Genomic DNA, 17,180 nt, shown 5'->3' with positions numbered 1-17,180 from the left:
TCTAGCACTTGCCTCCTGCTACCTCACCTCGCTACTTTCCTCTACAACCAAGCCCTCGTACATCGCTCCTTTAATGTTAACCTTCTCTTTGTACCTCAATCTCGTCTATCTTGCCACCGACCCCTCGCCCACATCCTCCCACTGGCCTGAAACACCCTCCCCCTAAAATCCAACAGACAATTACTCTGCCCCATTTCAAAGCCTTATTGAAGGCATCTCTCCTCCAAACAGCCTTCCCTGACTAAGCCCCCATTTCCTCTTCTCCCACTCCCTTCTGCATCTCACTGACTTGCTCCGTCTCCCCCAACCCCTTGCCCCAAACCACTTATTCACTATATTCAGTGAATGAATATCGCCGAGCTTAGTACAGTGCTTGGCACATAATAAGTGCTTAAATTCCATTTTTAAAAAAGAGAGATGGCCTCAAAAAGTTTCCCACCCTCCTCAGTCTCTATCCCTTTTCCTTCTCATTGTCTTCTCCCACTGAGTACTACCTCATCTCCAACTTCCCTTTTTTCTTCTTCTTCATTTCTCCGCCACCAGCCCCCACACGCACACCCCCACCACCACCCCTCCCAGTCAATCAATCGTATTTATTGAGCGCTTACTGTGTGCAGAGCACTGTACTAAGCGCTCAGTCTCTCCCTCTGGAACTAATCCACCTTTGGCATCTAAACTCTTCTACCTAACTTCACTTCAATCAGTAGACACTGTATTCAAATTGCATTAAATCACATTCAGAAGCTTTTGAAAAAAAATCTGTTTGCAACTGCACTTATACGGACATTAGGGAGGGAGAGTATCTATGAGTCTTAATCCAGCAGAGTATATTACAATTTAGAGCATCTCGATCATTAAAAAAAAAACCAACATAAGTTAGGCGGTGGATTTATTTGAGTTAAATGAAATTTGGGGAAATTTTAAATTTGTACAAGTAGTCAGGCCAAAATAACCCCTAACTGATGATACAGAAGGGATTCTAGACACTATATTTTAAGGTCCAGTTTTGTGTAAGAAAGCGATAGCTAACGTGAATGGATTCTTAACCTTACCTGTGATTTAAAAGTGCAGAATCAATATGTTTCCTGGATGGGTTTGGGAGAAAGCTCAATCCAGAGAAACAATGAATTAATTGAATCGTTCAGCTCTGCCCCTGGGAAGGGACTCCAAAACCTTGGAAACACACGGCAGTGACCCAAGCATCCTTAGTGTTCTTCTTAGCTCGTGCCAACTTTGTGGCAGCAGGAACCTGGAAGAAGCAGTAGGCCTCTCTGCTGGCCTCCTATGATATCCCTTTTGGCCCTGGAAGTAGTTCAGGTAGAGGAGAGTACTGGAGCTGCCCGAATAACTTAGGCAGGATACCAGCTCCCTGGAGTTTCCACCGAGGCAGAAATAAATCAAAAGCGCATCTGCCGGAGCTCCAAAGACAGATGCCACCAACCCAACCCCTGTGTGTGTGTGGTACAGACAAGGGAAAATGCACCATATCGCTTTATTTCCAACTCCCATCAAAAATGGAATATCTGACCCAGAGGTCTGTAAAGCTAGAAAAATTGAGGCACTGTGGGATCTTTCCTCCAAGTGCACCACTACCGATCACAGCTCAGAAACTCTTCCAAAAAAAAAAAGAAAAAAAGAACTTTTGGATTAGAAGGTCCAAAATGTGAATCAAACCTTGTTGTGGGCAAGGAATGTGAGCAGTGCTTTGCACGTAGTAAGCACTTAATAAATACCATTATTATTATTATTATTATTATGTGTCCACCAACTCTGTTGTACTGTATTCTCTCAAGTGCTTAGTACAGTGCTCTACACACAGTAAGCGCTCCATAAATACACACACAGTGAAGTAGCAGAATCTACGTGTTAATCACTTTCAGGGTCCTCTAACCCCTTACTTTGGCCATTAGTAACCATTTGGATTTCATAATACCAGGCTTTTCTGAAGTCAGTCTTTAATAACAGGTACCGAACCAGAGCACATGGGAATATATGTTACAGAAAGAACAGGAGGGAAGAAAATCAGATGTTAAGAATACTTTTAATGATGGTTCCTTAGAACGAAATTTTATGTATTCCATCAATCAGTGGTATTTATTGAGTGCTTACAGTTCCCTGCTCTGAACAAGCTTACAGTCTAGCAGTCATACAATACAGTCGCCAAGAAGACGTATTCAAATGATATTTACGTAACTTGGAAAACTAAAAAAAGCTAAACTCAGAAGAATTAATCAAAGCAAAGAAACAAATGCAGAACAGCATCTAATCTGGAACTCGTGATTGAATTTGGATATAATATAGTGCATGTGGGAAGAATGCAAGAAAAACAGAGGGGGTATCTTCTTTTGCTCCCTCAAAGCTATTACAGCTTCTGGACAGCTTTATAATATTGTAAGTTCTTGTTGGGTATTGCCCAAACTCTGTCTACCAACTCTACTGTATTGCGCTCTCTCAAGCACTTAGTACAGTGAGCCACAATACAGTAAGTGCTCAATAAATGCCACTGATCAACTGATATAAAACAGGCTCGACAGTTGCTACAATTAGTTGGTTTTGTTTGTCTGCCTTTTCTCCACAATCCTCAAAGGACGGATAATTATGTGGTTGATTTTCCTACATGAATGTTCAATTTTTGTTAGCACTGAAAAATATATTAAAAAACTGAACTTGTTTTTAAAAATCTGCCTCTACTTCTTGTCTTCTGAGTCTGAATTCTGCCATTTGGGACTTAACATTGTCAACTTGTCACACCAGTCTCATGGATACAAAAATACCGGAAAGAAGCTGCATTTAAAGTTAACGTTTCTCAGTTTAGTATTCATTTTTCAAATCATCCAGTTTTCACTGTAAATGTTTGGGGGGGGGGGGGTTGCATGCAGTATTACTAGCTTTATATGAGCAAACTCAAAATGTAAACTAAATTGGAAATGACTTTATAAAGCAGGCCATGGTTTAAACCATACTAAATTTTACCTGGATTCTTCTAAAGGATGCTGAACAGTGAGAAGTCGAGGGTGTCGAAGTCGGGTTAATTGTTGGACTCCTCGTTTTAAAGAATCAATAATCTGATCTTTTTCAAATTTTTGATACTTGTCAATTAGCTTTTTATCAAAGACGAAAACAGCCACTTCCTAATAAAAGAATTATGTTGAATTAAACGGCATAGCGGAAACAGTATAAATCACTACAATTTGTCACTACAGTACAAATCAATAATATGTAGTATTTTTCATAATAGTATTTTTTTTTTTGGAAAACACCCCAGTCTTAAGAGTGGACATTATTCTTTATATGAAAATTCATTATTTCCTGGTTTCAGAAAGGCTTAACCATTTTGGTAATTTGAAGGTATAAAAGAAGTGCTTTATACAAAAGTTTTCATCTGAGTCTAGAGTAGGAAAGCCTCATCCTGGGGTTTCTGAAATAACGTACTGAGGATTTGAAACACTAATGGTTCCAAAAGCTGGGAATGGTAACTTTCCACCCAGGCAAAAAGTTAGAAATAGCTTTCCCAAAGATATGGAACACTAAACTCGTCACAGCCAGATTAAAGACGGAAATGCAGATGCTTCGGGGCCCGTAATAAAATGTGCCAGACATACTCTTTTCGCTGAGATAACCAGATATACTGCAGACCAACGTTACGCAAAAAAAAACACACCCCGGTCTTGCCAGTTCACACAACAGAGTCATTTGCAGATCCAAAGCATCGTACAATTTCTGGACTACCTGATACGCCTGGTCCCCTAAGAGTCAAAGATTCATCCTGAAGGGTACAAAAGTGACTGAGAGTTTAATGTGTGGAATCCTGATGAGACGCACTCCACGCAGACCACTGAATTCAACTCCACCTGCAGCCATTGGGGTCATCTTCGTGGAAGTTAAATACCGAAAACCTCTTACTATCAATCAATCAATCAATCGTATTTATTGAGCGCTTACTATGTGCAGAGCACTGTACTAAGCGCTTGGGAAGTACAAATTGGCATCACATAGAGACAGTCCCTACCCAACAGTGGGCTCACAGTCTAAAAGGGGGAGACAGAGAACAGAACCAAACATACCAACAAAATAAAATAAGTAGGATAGAAATGTACAAGTAAAATAAATAAATAAATAAATAAATAAATAGAGTAATAAATATGTACAACCATATATACATATATACAGGTGCTGTGGGGAAGGGAAGGAGGTAAGACGGGGGGATGGAGAGGGGGACGAGGGGGAGAGGAAAGAAGGGGCTCAGTCTGGGAAGGCCTCCTGGAGGAGGTGAGCTCTCAGCAGGGCCTTGAAGGGAGGAAGAGAGCTAGCTTGGCGGATGTTGGGAGGGAGGGCATTCCAGGCCCGGGGGAGGACAACAAAAACCTCAATTATAATAATTATTGTTGTTATCATTATTACGATATCCAATATAAACACTGTTACCATTATTCAAGAGTGCATTTCTCGGATATATGACCATGGTCAGCTCACAGAATTTTAGGGATTTTAAAATAACATCAATACCCAAGAGGTGTCTGAACCCAACCCAAACTAGTCTTAGGTCTACATAAGCTGGCCCCTCACCAACCACCAGAGCTCAGGACCCGCAGGTTCGGCCCCAACTTTCTCGGGGCTCTAGTGCTAGACAAATAAAAGCAAGACTACTGGAAGCCCGATGCCTGACACAGAAGTAGACGCAAGGCTGTCTTTCGGCAAGGATGAGATGGCGAAGAGGGCCAGGCGCCTCATCGACCTGTACGAGGGGGCGGGAATCAGCAAGGACCGCATCCTCATCGAGCTGTCGTCCACGCGGGAAGGGATTCAGGCCAGGAAGTGAGTGGGATCCGGTCCGGTCGTCGTTCCCCGCGCCCCTCTTCCCCCCCAACCCCCGGTAGAAAACAAGTCACGCGGACAAGGGGGTCGGGGGACGGGGGTCAGACGGGTCCGGGACTTATAGCACCGTTGCTGTTGTACTGAGGTGGCTTTGGGAGAGGGGTCTCAGTCCATCAGTCATATTTACTGAGCGCTCACCGCATGAGGAGCACAGTGAAGCAGCATGGCTCAGTGGAAAGAGCCCGGGCTTTGGAGTCAGAGGTCATGGGTCCATCCCCCCCCATCTTACCTCCTTCCCTTCCCCACAGCACTTGTATATATGTTTGTACATATTTATTACTCCATTTATTTATTTTGCTTGTGCATATCTATTCTATTTATCTTATTTTGTTAGCATGTTTGGTTTTGTTCTCTGTCTCCCCCTTTTAGACTGTGAGCCCACTGTTGGGTAGGGACTGTCTCTATATGTTGCCAACTTGGACTTCCCAAGCGCTTAGTCCAGTGCTCTGCGCACAGTAAGCGCTCAATAAATATGATTGATGATGATGACACTGGAAGGGTACTGAATGGATGGCACTTTTTTGGAGCATGTGGCCCAGGGATATCCATACAGCCACTGGGCGAGGCAGAGTTGGGGGAAGGGTTGATGGGGATGGCAGGAATGTGGAAGAAAGAAATTTATGGTCAGAATTCCCACTACCAAGACTGATAGGTGGGGAAGGTTACACTCACACAGGGAATTTTTTGGGGTCAAGAGGCTGACCTATATAAAAAGAGTCACTTTTCTTTAGGGCCATACACTCACTCTAAGGCCATATAGCAAACCACTGAAGTCAAAACTGAGCTCACTACTGAATCAATCAATCAATCAATCGTATTTATTGAGCGCTTACTGTGTGCAGAGCACTGGACTAAGCGCTTGGGAAGTCCAAGTTGGCAACATATAGAGACAGTCCCTACCCAACAGTGGGCTCACAGTCTAAAAGGGGGAGGCAGAGAACAAAACCAAACATACTAACAAAATCAAATAAATAGAATAGATATGTACAAGTAAAATAAATAGAGTAATAAATATGTACAAACGTATATACTGAACCACTGGGGAGCAGTGTGGCCTAGTGAATAGAGAACGGGCCTGGGTTCTAATCTCCGTTCTGCCACTTGCCTGTTGTGTGACCTTGGGCAAGTCACTTTAACTTCTCTGAGCCTCAGTTACCTCCTCTGCAAAATGGGGATTAAGACTGTGAGCCCCATGTGGGGCATGCACTATGTCCAATCTAATTAGCTTGCATCTACTCCATTGCTTAGTACAGTTCTGGCACAGAGTAAGCACTTAAATACCATTAAAAAAAGCCTGAAATCCTTTTTGACTAATGACCTAGAAATGTAAGTTGCAATCTCTAATTGGCATTTGTGGGTACATCTTACTTTAGAGAAAAGTGTGCTGCCGCTACATATTTTATAAAAAAGCATCTGAAGTAAAAATGTGTTTGTTTTCTCACGATGGAACATCTAAAAGCATCCCACTAATTTGCATCTTTAACATTAAATACAGGAATAGTCATAAAAGTGACTCAGGAGCTGAGGTACCGAGCTTGAGTTTTCGAGACTTATGGCCAACCCAAATGAGAAATTCTAAATTTCGAGGAGTGTTGGCTTCTAATAAGCAATCAGATCTTAGATTGCGAGTCCCCTGAGGGATAGGGACTGGGTATAATTTCTGTATATTCTCTCCCAGCACTTAGTGCTGTGCTCAGTGCACAGCAATAAATACTACTACCACTTCTATTAGTAGCTCATGGATTAGAATCACGGTTCCCTTTGTCTTTATTTGAAGCTGCTGCAAATTCAAGAATCCCCCCATGTAGGAGATAAATTTCTGCAAATCCCAAGTCCCACACTTTTGAATGTGTGTAATGCTGTAATGTAAGTAATGTAAGTCTGTAATGCTGTAAACATTATGTTAGAAAGTGTTGGTGCAAGAATACGGCCCTGCTGGATGCCATTTGTGAAAGTGAAGGGTGTAGAGAAGAAGCATTAGTCCAGAACTCATATAATGTAAATAAACTTTTCTAGGCAGCCAACAGACCATCCCATTTGACTAAATTGAAAGCATTTCACATCAGTGAAAACCATGTAAAGGTGCTGGTTCTGCTTTCTGCATTTCTCCTGCAGCTGTCTGGCAGTTAAGAGCACATCAGTAGCTCCACAACTGAACTCCAAGGCACACTGCCTTTCAGGAAATTACATTTATTGAGCACTTACTGTGTGCAGAGCATTGTATTATGAACTTGGGAGAGTACAAAATAACAGACTTGGTAGACACATTCCCTGCCCACAACTAGCTTACAGTCTAGAGGAGGATGCAGATATCAACAGAAATAAACAAATTATGGATATGTGCTAAATGTTGTGGGACTGAGGGAAGGATGAAAAAAGGGAGCAAATAAGGGTGACAGGAGGTAATGGGAGAAGAGGGAATGAAGGCTTAGTCAGGGAAGGCTTCTTGGAGGAGATGTCCCTCCAATAAGGCTTTGAAGGTGGGGAGAGTGATCATCTGTCAGATATGAACAGGGAAGGCGTGAAAGGGCAAAGGCAGGATGAGGAAGAGAGGTTGACGGCAAGACAGATGAAATCAAGGTACAGTGAGTAGTTTGGGGTTAGAGGAGCGAAGTATGAGGGCTGGGTTGTAATAGGAAAGCAGCAAGGTGAGGTAGGAAGGAGCAAGGTGATTGAGTGCTTTAAAGCTGATGGAAAGGAGTTTCTGTTTGATGTATTGGTTGATGGGCAACCACTGGAGGTCCCAAGGAGTTGGGAAACGTACTGAATGCTTTTGTAGAAAAATGACTCGAGCAGTAGAGTGAAGTATGGAGCTGGAGTGGGGAAGACACAGGAGGCAGGGAGGTCAGCAAGGAGGCTGATGCAGTAATCTAGAAGAGAGAGGATGAGTGCTTGGATTAATGTTGTAGCAATTTGGATGGAGAGGAAAGGATTTGGTGACTGAATCACATCATCCGTTGGTGGACAATGAGCGGGTTTCAGGTAGCCAGCCCCGATAGTCGAAGTATTCTGGAAGTATTTTTTACTCTATCTATTTATTCATTTTATTTATACATATCTATTCTATTTATTTTATTTTGTTAGTATGTTTGGTTTTGTTCTCTGTCTCCCCCTTTTAGACTGTGAGCCCACTGCTGGGTAGGGACTGTCTCTGTATGTTGCCAATTTGTACTTCCCAAGCGCTTAGTACAGTGCTCTGCACATAGTAAGCGCTCAATAAATACGATTGATGATGATGATGATGGTGATTGAATATGTGGATTCAATTAAAGAGTCAGAATAATGCCAAGGTTACAGGCTTCTGATACAGGAATGATGGTGGTACTGTTTACAATAACTGGAAAAATCAGGGGGAGGATAGGGAGTAGGTGGGAAGAAGCAGCATGGCTTAATGGAAAGAGCTCAGGCATGGGAGTCAGAGGCCAAGAGTTCTAATCACAGCTCTGCCACTTGTCTGCTGGGTGACCTTGGGCAAGTCACTTAACTTCTCTTTGCCTCAGTTACCTCATCTGTAAAAATGGGGATTAAAAGTGTGAGCCCCACATGGGACAAACTGATTACCCTCTATCTACCCCAGTGCTTGGAACAGTCCTTGGCACATAGTAAGCGCTTAACAAATACCATTATTGTTATTATTATTATAAGTAGTTCTGTTTTGTACATGTTAAATCTGAGATGTCAGCAGGACTTCCAAGCGGAGACGTCTTGAAGACAGGAGGAATGTAAGACTGCAGACACAGACAGAGATTGGGTTGGAGATGTAGATTTGGGAATTATCTGCATCTGGCGGTGGTTAAAGGGAGTGGGTGTAAATGGAGAAAAGAAGGGAACCCAGAACTGAACCCTGAGGGATTCCCACAGTGAGGGGATGGGAAGCAGAGGATGAGAATGAGCAGCCAGAGAATTAGGAAGAGAACCAGGAGAGGACAGTGTCAGTGTTTATTGTTGTATTGTACTCTCCTAAGAACTTAGTACAATGCTCTGCACACAGTAAGCACTACATAAATACAACTGAATGAATGAAGCCAAGGTTGGATGTTTCATTCACTCATTCATTTAATTGTATTTATTCATTCATTCATTCATATTTATTGAGCGCTTACTGTGTGCTGAGCACACAGTAGTTATTGAGCGAAGGGGGTGGTCAGCAGTGTTGAAGGCAACTGAGAGGTTGAGGAGGATTAGGATGGAGTAGAGGCTGTTGGATTTGGAAAGAAGGAAATCATTTGTGACCTTTGAGAGGGAAGGTTTTGTGTTTCTCAATCTCTTTCACAGGCTCCTCTGCCTCTCACCCTCTAACTAACTGTGGGGGTGCCTCAAGGTTCAGTACTGGGTTCCCTTCTACTCTCCACCTACACCCATTTTCTTGGAGAACTCATTCACTCCTGTGGCTTCTATTACCATCTCTAAGCAAAGGACTCCCAAATTTAACTCTCCAGTTCCAACCCCTTTCCTCTGCAGACTCGCATTTCCACCTGTCTTCAGGACACCCCTTCTTGGACAACCCAAGGACTCAAACTTAGCATGTCAAAAACAGAACTCATCTTCCCACCCAAACTTTGTCCTCCCATCCACTTTCCCTGTCTCACCAACTTCTCTCTCAAACCTGTAACCTTTGCATTGTCCTTGACTCACTTCTCTCACTCAACACCGCATGTTCATCCTGTAACCAAATCCTGTCATAGGGAACGTGTCTACCAACTCTGTTATACTGTACTCACCCCCAAGTGCTAACATCAGAATGCACACAGTTACACTCTCAATAAATATAACTGATTGATAACATTTCTAGAATCCGTCAGTGGGATTTATTGAGTGCTTACTGTGTGCGGAGCAATCGAACATTCAATCATATGTACTGAGTGTTTACTGTGTGCATGGCACTGTATATTGGAATAGTACAATATAACACAGGTGGTAGACACGTTCCCTGCCACAACAATCTTACAGTCTAGAGGGGGAACGAGTCATTTCTTCCTCTCCATCCAACCTTCTATCACCGTAGTTTAAGCACTTATAGCCCAACTCAACTACTGCATCCATCTCCTCACTGACCTTCCTACCTCCTGTCTTCCCGTACTCCAGAGTCCCTACTAGACACTACTGCCCTGATCGTTTTTTCTAAACTACCACTCAATCCTCCATTCAACCAGCTTCCACGTTAATCAAGCCCTTATCCTATTCCGCCTTGATTACTGTAACAGCCCCCTTGATGACCTCCCTGCCTCCTGTCTCTCCTCACTCCCGTCCATACTTCAGTCTGCCGCCTGAATCATTTTTCTATAAAATCATTCAGTTCACGTTTCCCCAATCCTCAGGAACCTCCAGCGGTTGCCTATCCATCTCTGCATAGAAAAGAAACTCCTTACCATAGGCTCTAAAGCACTCAGTCACCTTGTCCCTCTTATCTCACCTCACTGCTCTTCTACTACAATCCAGTCCTCACACTTTTCTCCTCTTATGTCAACCCACTCACTGTACCTCTATCATGTACTAGGCATTTAGTACAATGCTTTGCACAAAGTAAGCGCTCAATAAATACGACTGAATGAATGTCTACCTTGCCAACCTCTCGCCCACATCCTGCCTCTGAAATACCCTCTGTCTTCATACCCAACAGACTATCACTCTCTGCACATTCAAAACATTAAGGCATATCTCCTCCAAGAGGGCCTCTGTGATTAAGCAATAGTCCAGTCAACCAACATCTACACATAACAATAAAATGTTCTTTCAAGATGACTCTAGACATTAATTATTCAATACTACAAAACCAAAATAAAAGGAAAAAAAAATCAGGAAAGTAATGCTACTTTCAGAATGCTTCACATATTTTGATTTTATTTACATTTAAACTAATTCCAAATAATTTAGCTCCAGTACAATCACAAATTTTTTATCCAATATGAACCATGAAATTAGCTATGGACAATGGGCAATCAAAATCCAAATTTCTGCTTCATGAGAATGACCAGATACTGACTTTCTCTTCTGTGCTTTTCATTTCAAAACAACCATTATTTGAAGAAGAAATTCAAGACAAGGATTTAGTTTGTTTTTCCTGAAAAACGATCACACAGGAGACCTTTTCCTAGGAGTTTAGAGAAAGCTAAAACAATTCTGGAAATACTAACTTCATCTGTATATGTCGAGAAAGATTATACGAATATCAGAAACATTCAGCCCCTATAAAACAAGGCACAATTCTAGGATTCATCTACTGGTGCCTTATAAAACACAGTGAAGGCTCACTGAAGCTATTCTTTTTCAAAAGAAAAATTAAATCTGTTAGAAAGTAATTTTAAACAATATGCTAAAATCATCCAAGGTAAACCAAACATCATAGCCTATAAATTTTCTTGTAAACATAGAGAAACTAGAGAAAAATATTTTCAGGTTGAAGTTAAAAGAAAATCAGTTACAGATTACTGTTCCACAAAATGATAGAAAACAGAAGAGGAGAATTTCTAACTCGGAAAAAAGTAACTGAAGGAGAAATTTGTCTATGGCTTTACAGTACCTAGTATCCCAACCAAATAATCAAATTCCATAGGAACACACATGACTGTCCTTCATATATGAAGATAACTCTATTTGGTGAGAGTTCATCTTTATGGGTGCTACTGAAAGGTAGACTTTCTATGTTAAATTCATATAAATCTAGTAGTCCACCTTTTTTAACCCTTCCCAAGAGAGCATTACATTAGTAAGCAGCACTGCTCAGCCAGCGAAGTGCTGCTGAAAGGCACTGCTGCCTTTCCTGCAACTTAAGAGACTCAAATGGGGCTGCTTATTTCGGTTTTTTGAATTTAGGGAAGGAGGAGGGAAAGGGATATATCTAAAGCGGGGCATGGTTTTGATTCGTTTTTGCACTACACCATGTCTTTATGTAACCAATAACCCGCAAAGTGAAACAATAGGTAATTACATGTACTAATTTTAGCAACACTTGCCTCATTATTATTATAATTATTATAACAATGATAAATAAAAGCACAATGCAGGACCGAAACATGAATGGGAAGTCTGCAATAAAAGTCACTCAAAACATGTTTGAAACCATTTTCCTCTGCTTTCATGATAGCTACCACTCCTCTGACAATCTCTCCTGTAATTCTCAATATTTTCAGCATCAACATTCTTTTCATATTTGAAATTCAAGAATATATTTCCTCTGACCTTTCCTTAACCACCTACCTGTTTTGTTGACTTTTTTGTGCCATTAAAAATCTTCCAGGCTAATCCGTTGCCACCACTGGCGATATGCCGACCAACATCAAACTCCCTGGTGACAGGATTCCCCATCACTGCACTGGTGACATCAGCTGTTACTTTCGTAACAGTGCTCTTTAGTTTATTAAGCATGGACTCCATCGTTGCAGTGCCCTATGATTACGTTCACCTGGAAGCACAGGAAAGAAATTCTAAATGTTTCTAGGATTTGAATTTAGCAAAATAACATTCAAGATTTTAAACACTAAATAGGTCTTAAAAAGAAAAGCCCTGCTTGGCAGCCAAGTCAATAGCAGGATGTAGCATAACCTCATTTTTGAGTATATTGCTACTGACTTGCTCACCCCCTTCTAGATTGGAACTCCATCTTCTTTCACATCCAACGGATCATTACTTCCCCATCTCCAAAGCCCTTAAAAAAACCCAAAAAAACACACCTCTTACACGAAGTCTTCCCTGATTAATCTCTCCTCTCCTACTCTATTTCTGCCCTTATTGTCACTTTAACACTATCGGGTCACCTGTGCACTTGAATCCTAACCATCAAGCAATTGCATATTCACTATCACCAAACAACACTTGCATACATATCTTTAGACTCTATCTTGCCTGCTTCCTGAATTAATTTTAGTGCCTGGCTCCCCTGCCAGATTACAAATTTCTAGAGGTCATGACAAAGGTCATGTCTGATAACTCTGTTGTACTCTATCAAACCACCGTGCTCTGCAAAGAATAAGGACTCAATAAATACGATTGATAGCAAACAAGTTTACAAAATGAGAGCGTTATGGGAGTGAAAGATACTCATGTTTCAATTCCAAACACCACCATATTGTTTTGAAACACGGGTAAGTCACTTCCTCTTAGTTTTGATTTCCCCAATTATAGTTTGGAAATGATAGACATTTGAGGTTTGTTAGCATTAGGAAATACGCTGAAGGTAAATGGTGACAAACCAGGTTTCAGTATTATTCAATCTTATTCATTACCACCTACCTTCCAAATTCATTCTGAAAAAACAGGTATTAAGCTCCTTTAAGAAAAATTTCTGAATTATTACCATCAACAATTACTACTGACTTGAGTACCAATAATATAACAATCAACAAAAATTATTGATTTTAAGCTCTTTTGAGGGCAAGTAGGTCATCTGCTTCTGCTGTGCTCTGCGGGGCATTTAGACCATACTTTATAATATTAAGTGAAAATCTGCGCAGGGCAGTTTAATAAACCCCTTGGATGGTAAGCACATATACACAAATTACAGGTGAATAGAAGAGTTTGAAAAACATTAGATACGCACATCCTACTTTACAACAAATTCATAACACCGCTTGTCAGCTGTGTGACTCTGGGCAAGTCACTTAACTTCTCTGTGCCTCAGCTACCTCATCTGTAAAATGGGGATTAAAACTGTGAGCCCCTCATGGGACATCCTGATCAACTTGTATCCTCCCCAGCGCTTAGAACAGTGCTTTGCACATAGTAAGCACTTAATAAATGCCATTATCATTATTATTATTATTGTTATGAAAACCAGGAATAAAACATCAGCCTAGGGAAACAAAAAAATCCCACAAAAACACCCAAAGAAACACCAAGTGCCAGATATCACCAGGTGACCCAGTAAAATGCTGAACATATGTCTGAAGCCCAAAATGGTTTTAAGTTGTTGCAAAAGTACATCCAGCTCATCTGCAAGGCCCTTTGAAAGTATGTCTAAAAACAGAAGATGTCCGTATTTCTCCTGTTTCAGGATTATTAACATTTCCAATTACCCCAGAGAACACTTCATATGCTGCTTTCAATTATGTGCACGTTTGTGTACTTTCACATGAGTGCTATTTTTGCAGTAAAATTAGGAAGTCAATGTATACAGCCTTCTTTCCATATATATTAACAATGAATTCCAGCAACTTATTGAAACTTCTATTGATCATAGCTGACTTTCACCTTAAAGCTCACTCCCAAAGCTGGCAATGAATCCCTGAGTGTGCATATCCTAGAGGATCTCTTACACCCTTTATCCCTGCAAATAGTCACACACTTTCTTTAACCCTTTGCTCTTCAGGCGAGCATCGCTCCAACACCGAATTGCTACCGGTGGCACTGAGAAATCCTTTCTGTACAACAACGGGCAAGAGAAAGATAAAAACCAAATTAAAAATAGCCATCACGATGGCAGAGGAATTAAGGAAATAAGTCAAGTAATATATTCCCAGATGAGAAACTACAGTGTCCCACAGTGTCTCTGTCCCACTGGGGAGCAGGGGAAGGAAAAAGATCCAAGGGGACTATGTGGAATCTGTAGAGAGGGAGTCTAATGGCTCCTAAGTCTCTGAGAAAGGGGGTTGCAGCTGCTTGGCCAACAGGGCCGTGAGGGGCTTTGCCATATTCCATTTCTGCTGCTTGGGCTTTGTCCCTGAGGCTCCAGGACGTGGTCCCAAGATCGCCAGCTCTGCTCCGGTCTCCTTGGCAACCCCAGCTTAATCTCCAGTTGCCCAATGTCCTGGGAACCCGCCCTCAGCAGCATCTCCTCCGTTCTCACATCGCTTGACCTTCACGTGGCACTGAGCCCTGCCGCCGGTTACTCCATACGTGCTTTCCTATATGCAACGGATCAGAAGGGCAGCCGCCTGGTTAGTTTGACAAGGTGACTCTCCCTGAGATATTTGGGTAGAGCTAGAGGACAAGTTTCCATCGAGGGAGATTTCTCAGTGGGGGAAAAGGAGGAAAAGAAGAGAGAAGCATTCATTCATTCATTCATTCGCATTTACTGAGCTAAGTTTACTGCGTGCAGAGCACTGTACAATTCCAAACAGATGTTCCCGGGGATTTGCTGTGCAATGGGAGCAATGTTGCATTTCACTCTCAAGAAGTGTGGCCTAGTGGAAAGAAAACAGGCTTTGAGGGGGCTTGGGCGCTTAAAACAGTGCTTGACACACAGTAAGTGCTTTACAAATGCCATCATCATAATAATGATATATTATTAGTATTATTATTATGCCACTTCTGCCAAAGGCCTGCTGTATGACCTTGGGCAAGCCACTGAACGTCTCATGTCTCACTTCTTCTGTTCTCTCTCCTACTTAAAGATTGGTAAGCTCCATGCAGGTCAGGGAATTCACCTGTATATATGTTGCCAACTTGTACTTCCCAAGCGCTTAGTACAGTGCTCTGCACACAGTAAGTGCTCAATAAATACGATTGATTGATTGATTGACTGTATCTACCTCAGGGCTTGGAACAATGTTTGACACAAAGAGAACACTTAAATACCATTTAAAAAACCACTTAGCACAGTGCTGTAAACACAGTAAGCACTTAATCTGTATGATGATGATGGCATTTATTAAGCGCTTTCTATGTGCCAAGCACTGTTCTAAGTGCTGGGGTAGATACAAGGTAATCAGGTTGTCCCACGTGGGGCTCAAAGTCTTAATCCCCATTTTCCAGATGAGGGAGCTGAGGCACAGAGAAGTTAAGTGACTTGCCCAAGGTCACACAGCTGACAAGTGGCGGGGGCAGGATTGGAACCCACAACCTCTGACTCCCAAGCCCGTGCTCTTTCCACTAAGCCGGGCTGCTTCTATTGTATCTGTCTCATTGATTGGTCTCCCCTTTGTCCAAAACAATAGGGTCTTCAAAGTGAGTCTTACATGTAAATCAAAATTAGGTTTGCCTGCAGGCAGGATGAGTCAGAACATTTTGGTGGAGGATGTTAGGAAGCAGAGGGTCTTATCTGTCCTTGTGAATTCTGATATGGCTCAGGATATACTAACGAAGGCTTAATATTATTCTCTGAGAAGAGTTACCAAGCTTCAAAAACTTTGGGAAAGGAGAAGCAAAACCTCCTGTTAAAATGAATTTTTAATATCAGGCAGAAAATGATTTTATTTATCTCTTATTATAGCCTATTTTTCTCTATGACCTGGAAAAGGCAATTCAGCTTTATAGTTTCAAGTAAAGTTTTCTTTGCCAAAAATTCAGGGTAACACCTATATAAAAGTTTTTAATGGAATGTTACAAACAATATCAGGGAAGCAATTCTAGCCCTAGTGGATTTAACCACTGTAACCCCTATTATTCAATGATATTCTTGGGCCTTGAACAATGATCCAATGGCAGAAACTGAAATAACAAATTGTCTTGTTCACATTCTTGATTTCAAGGCAATTTTAGGGTGACACAGCATGGTTCAAATCATTCTACACCAGGCAACTGAGGTGTTAAGTAACCTGCAATCCGATCCTTCTTTGAATAGAAAAGATAGAAAGCCAGATACAGTATTTATATCAAATAATGTAAAGCCCTTGCAATTTAGTGGGGAGTTCCTCAAGGAAAAAAAAAAACATTTCTAAAGTCTCAATAATTGCACATTTCTTGTGAAAAAATATGTAAACCTGAAAAAATGAAGCATTTTAAAGTTTTAAAAATACCAAGATTTCATCTTTGCAAGAAATAAAAATTACAGAAAGGTTAAAAATTAACTTCCCAGATCACTAGTTCTTCATTAGTATTTCATGAGCCCACTGTTGGGTAGGGACTGTCTCTATGTGATGCCAATTTGTACTTCCCAAGCGCTTAGTACAGTTCTCTGCACATAGTAAGCGCTCAATAAATACGATTGATTGATTTATCATATCTATATTTGTGTGGAACAATGCTTTTTCTCTGTTCACAGGCACTTTATAAAACAGCAAAACAAAATGCACAGAAAAAGAAAATTTGGGGCTTGAAGATGGTGATACTATCCTGTACAGACTGAATGTATTTGACAAAGACTGCTTTTTCAATCTAATAAAAATGAAGACGAAAAAATCTGAAAGTCGGAAATCCTGCTGATGTCACACTAAATGTTAAACTGCAAATCTGTCCCTATTTATACTGTTTTTGGACATCACAATAAAACAAAGGAGAACCACAGGTCTAATATTCAGGACAATTAGAATACGAACAAAGGAATGGTATAATTTGAAGTGTCATAATATCCTCAAGCCGGTCCCAAGTGAGATGCCTCAAGATCAAAACCAGAAAAGAGTGTCACGTACATCAAAGAGGACTACTTACCC

General features: G+C 41.3%; 1 protein-coding gene across 3 annotated transcripts in view; it reads right to left on the bottom strand.

Annotated features, from left to right (window-relative positions):
- SCYL2 (SCY1 like pseudokinase 2) overlaps nt 1-17,180 on the bottom strand; it is a 60,690-nt gene that overhangs the window by 34,914 nt on the left and 8,596 nt on the right. For all 3 annotated transcript variants that reach the window (XM_038756190.1, XM_038756191.1, XM_038756192.1), the window contains exons 2-3: nt 12,073-12,277; nt 2,974-3,131 (exon numbers count right to left, since the gene is read on the bottom strand). In XM_038756190.1, the coding sequence (XP_038612118.1) occupies nt 2,974-3,131; nt 12,073-12,249 (335 nt within the window). In that variant the 5' untranslated portion in view covers nt 12,250-12,277. The remainder of the gene's footprint in view (nt 1-2,973; nt 3,132-12,072; nt 12,278-17,180) is intronic.

The sequence above is a fragment of the Tachyglossus aculeatus genome, chromosome 14 (assembly GCF_015852505.1).
Source record: "Tachyglossus aculeatus isolate mTacAcu1 chromosome 14, mTacAcu1.pri, whole genome shotgun sequence".
In the NCBI taxonomy this organism is placed as follows: Eukaryota; Metazoa; Chordata; class Mammalia; order Monotremata; family Tachyglossidae; genus Tachyglossus; species Tachyglossus aculeatus.
This window is presented reverse-complemented; position numbering and strand designations above follow the sequence as displayed.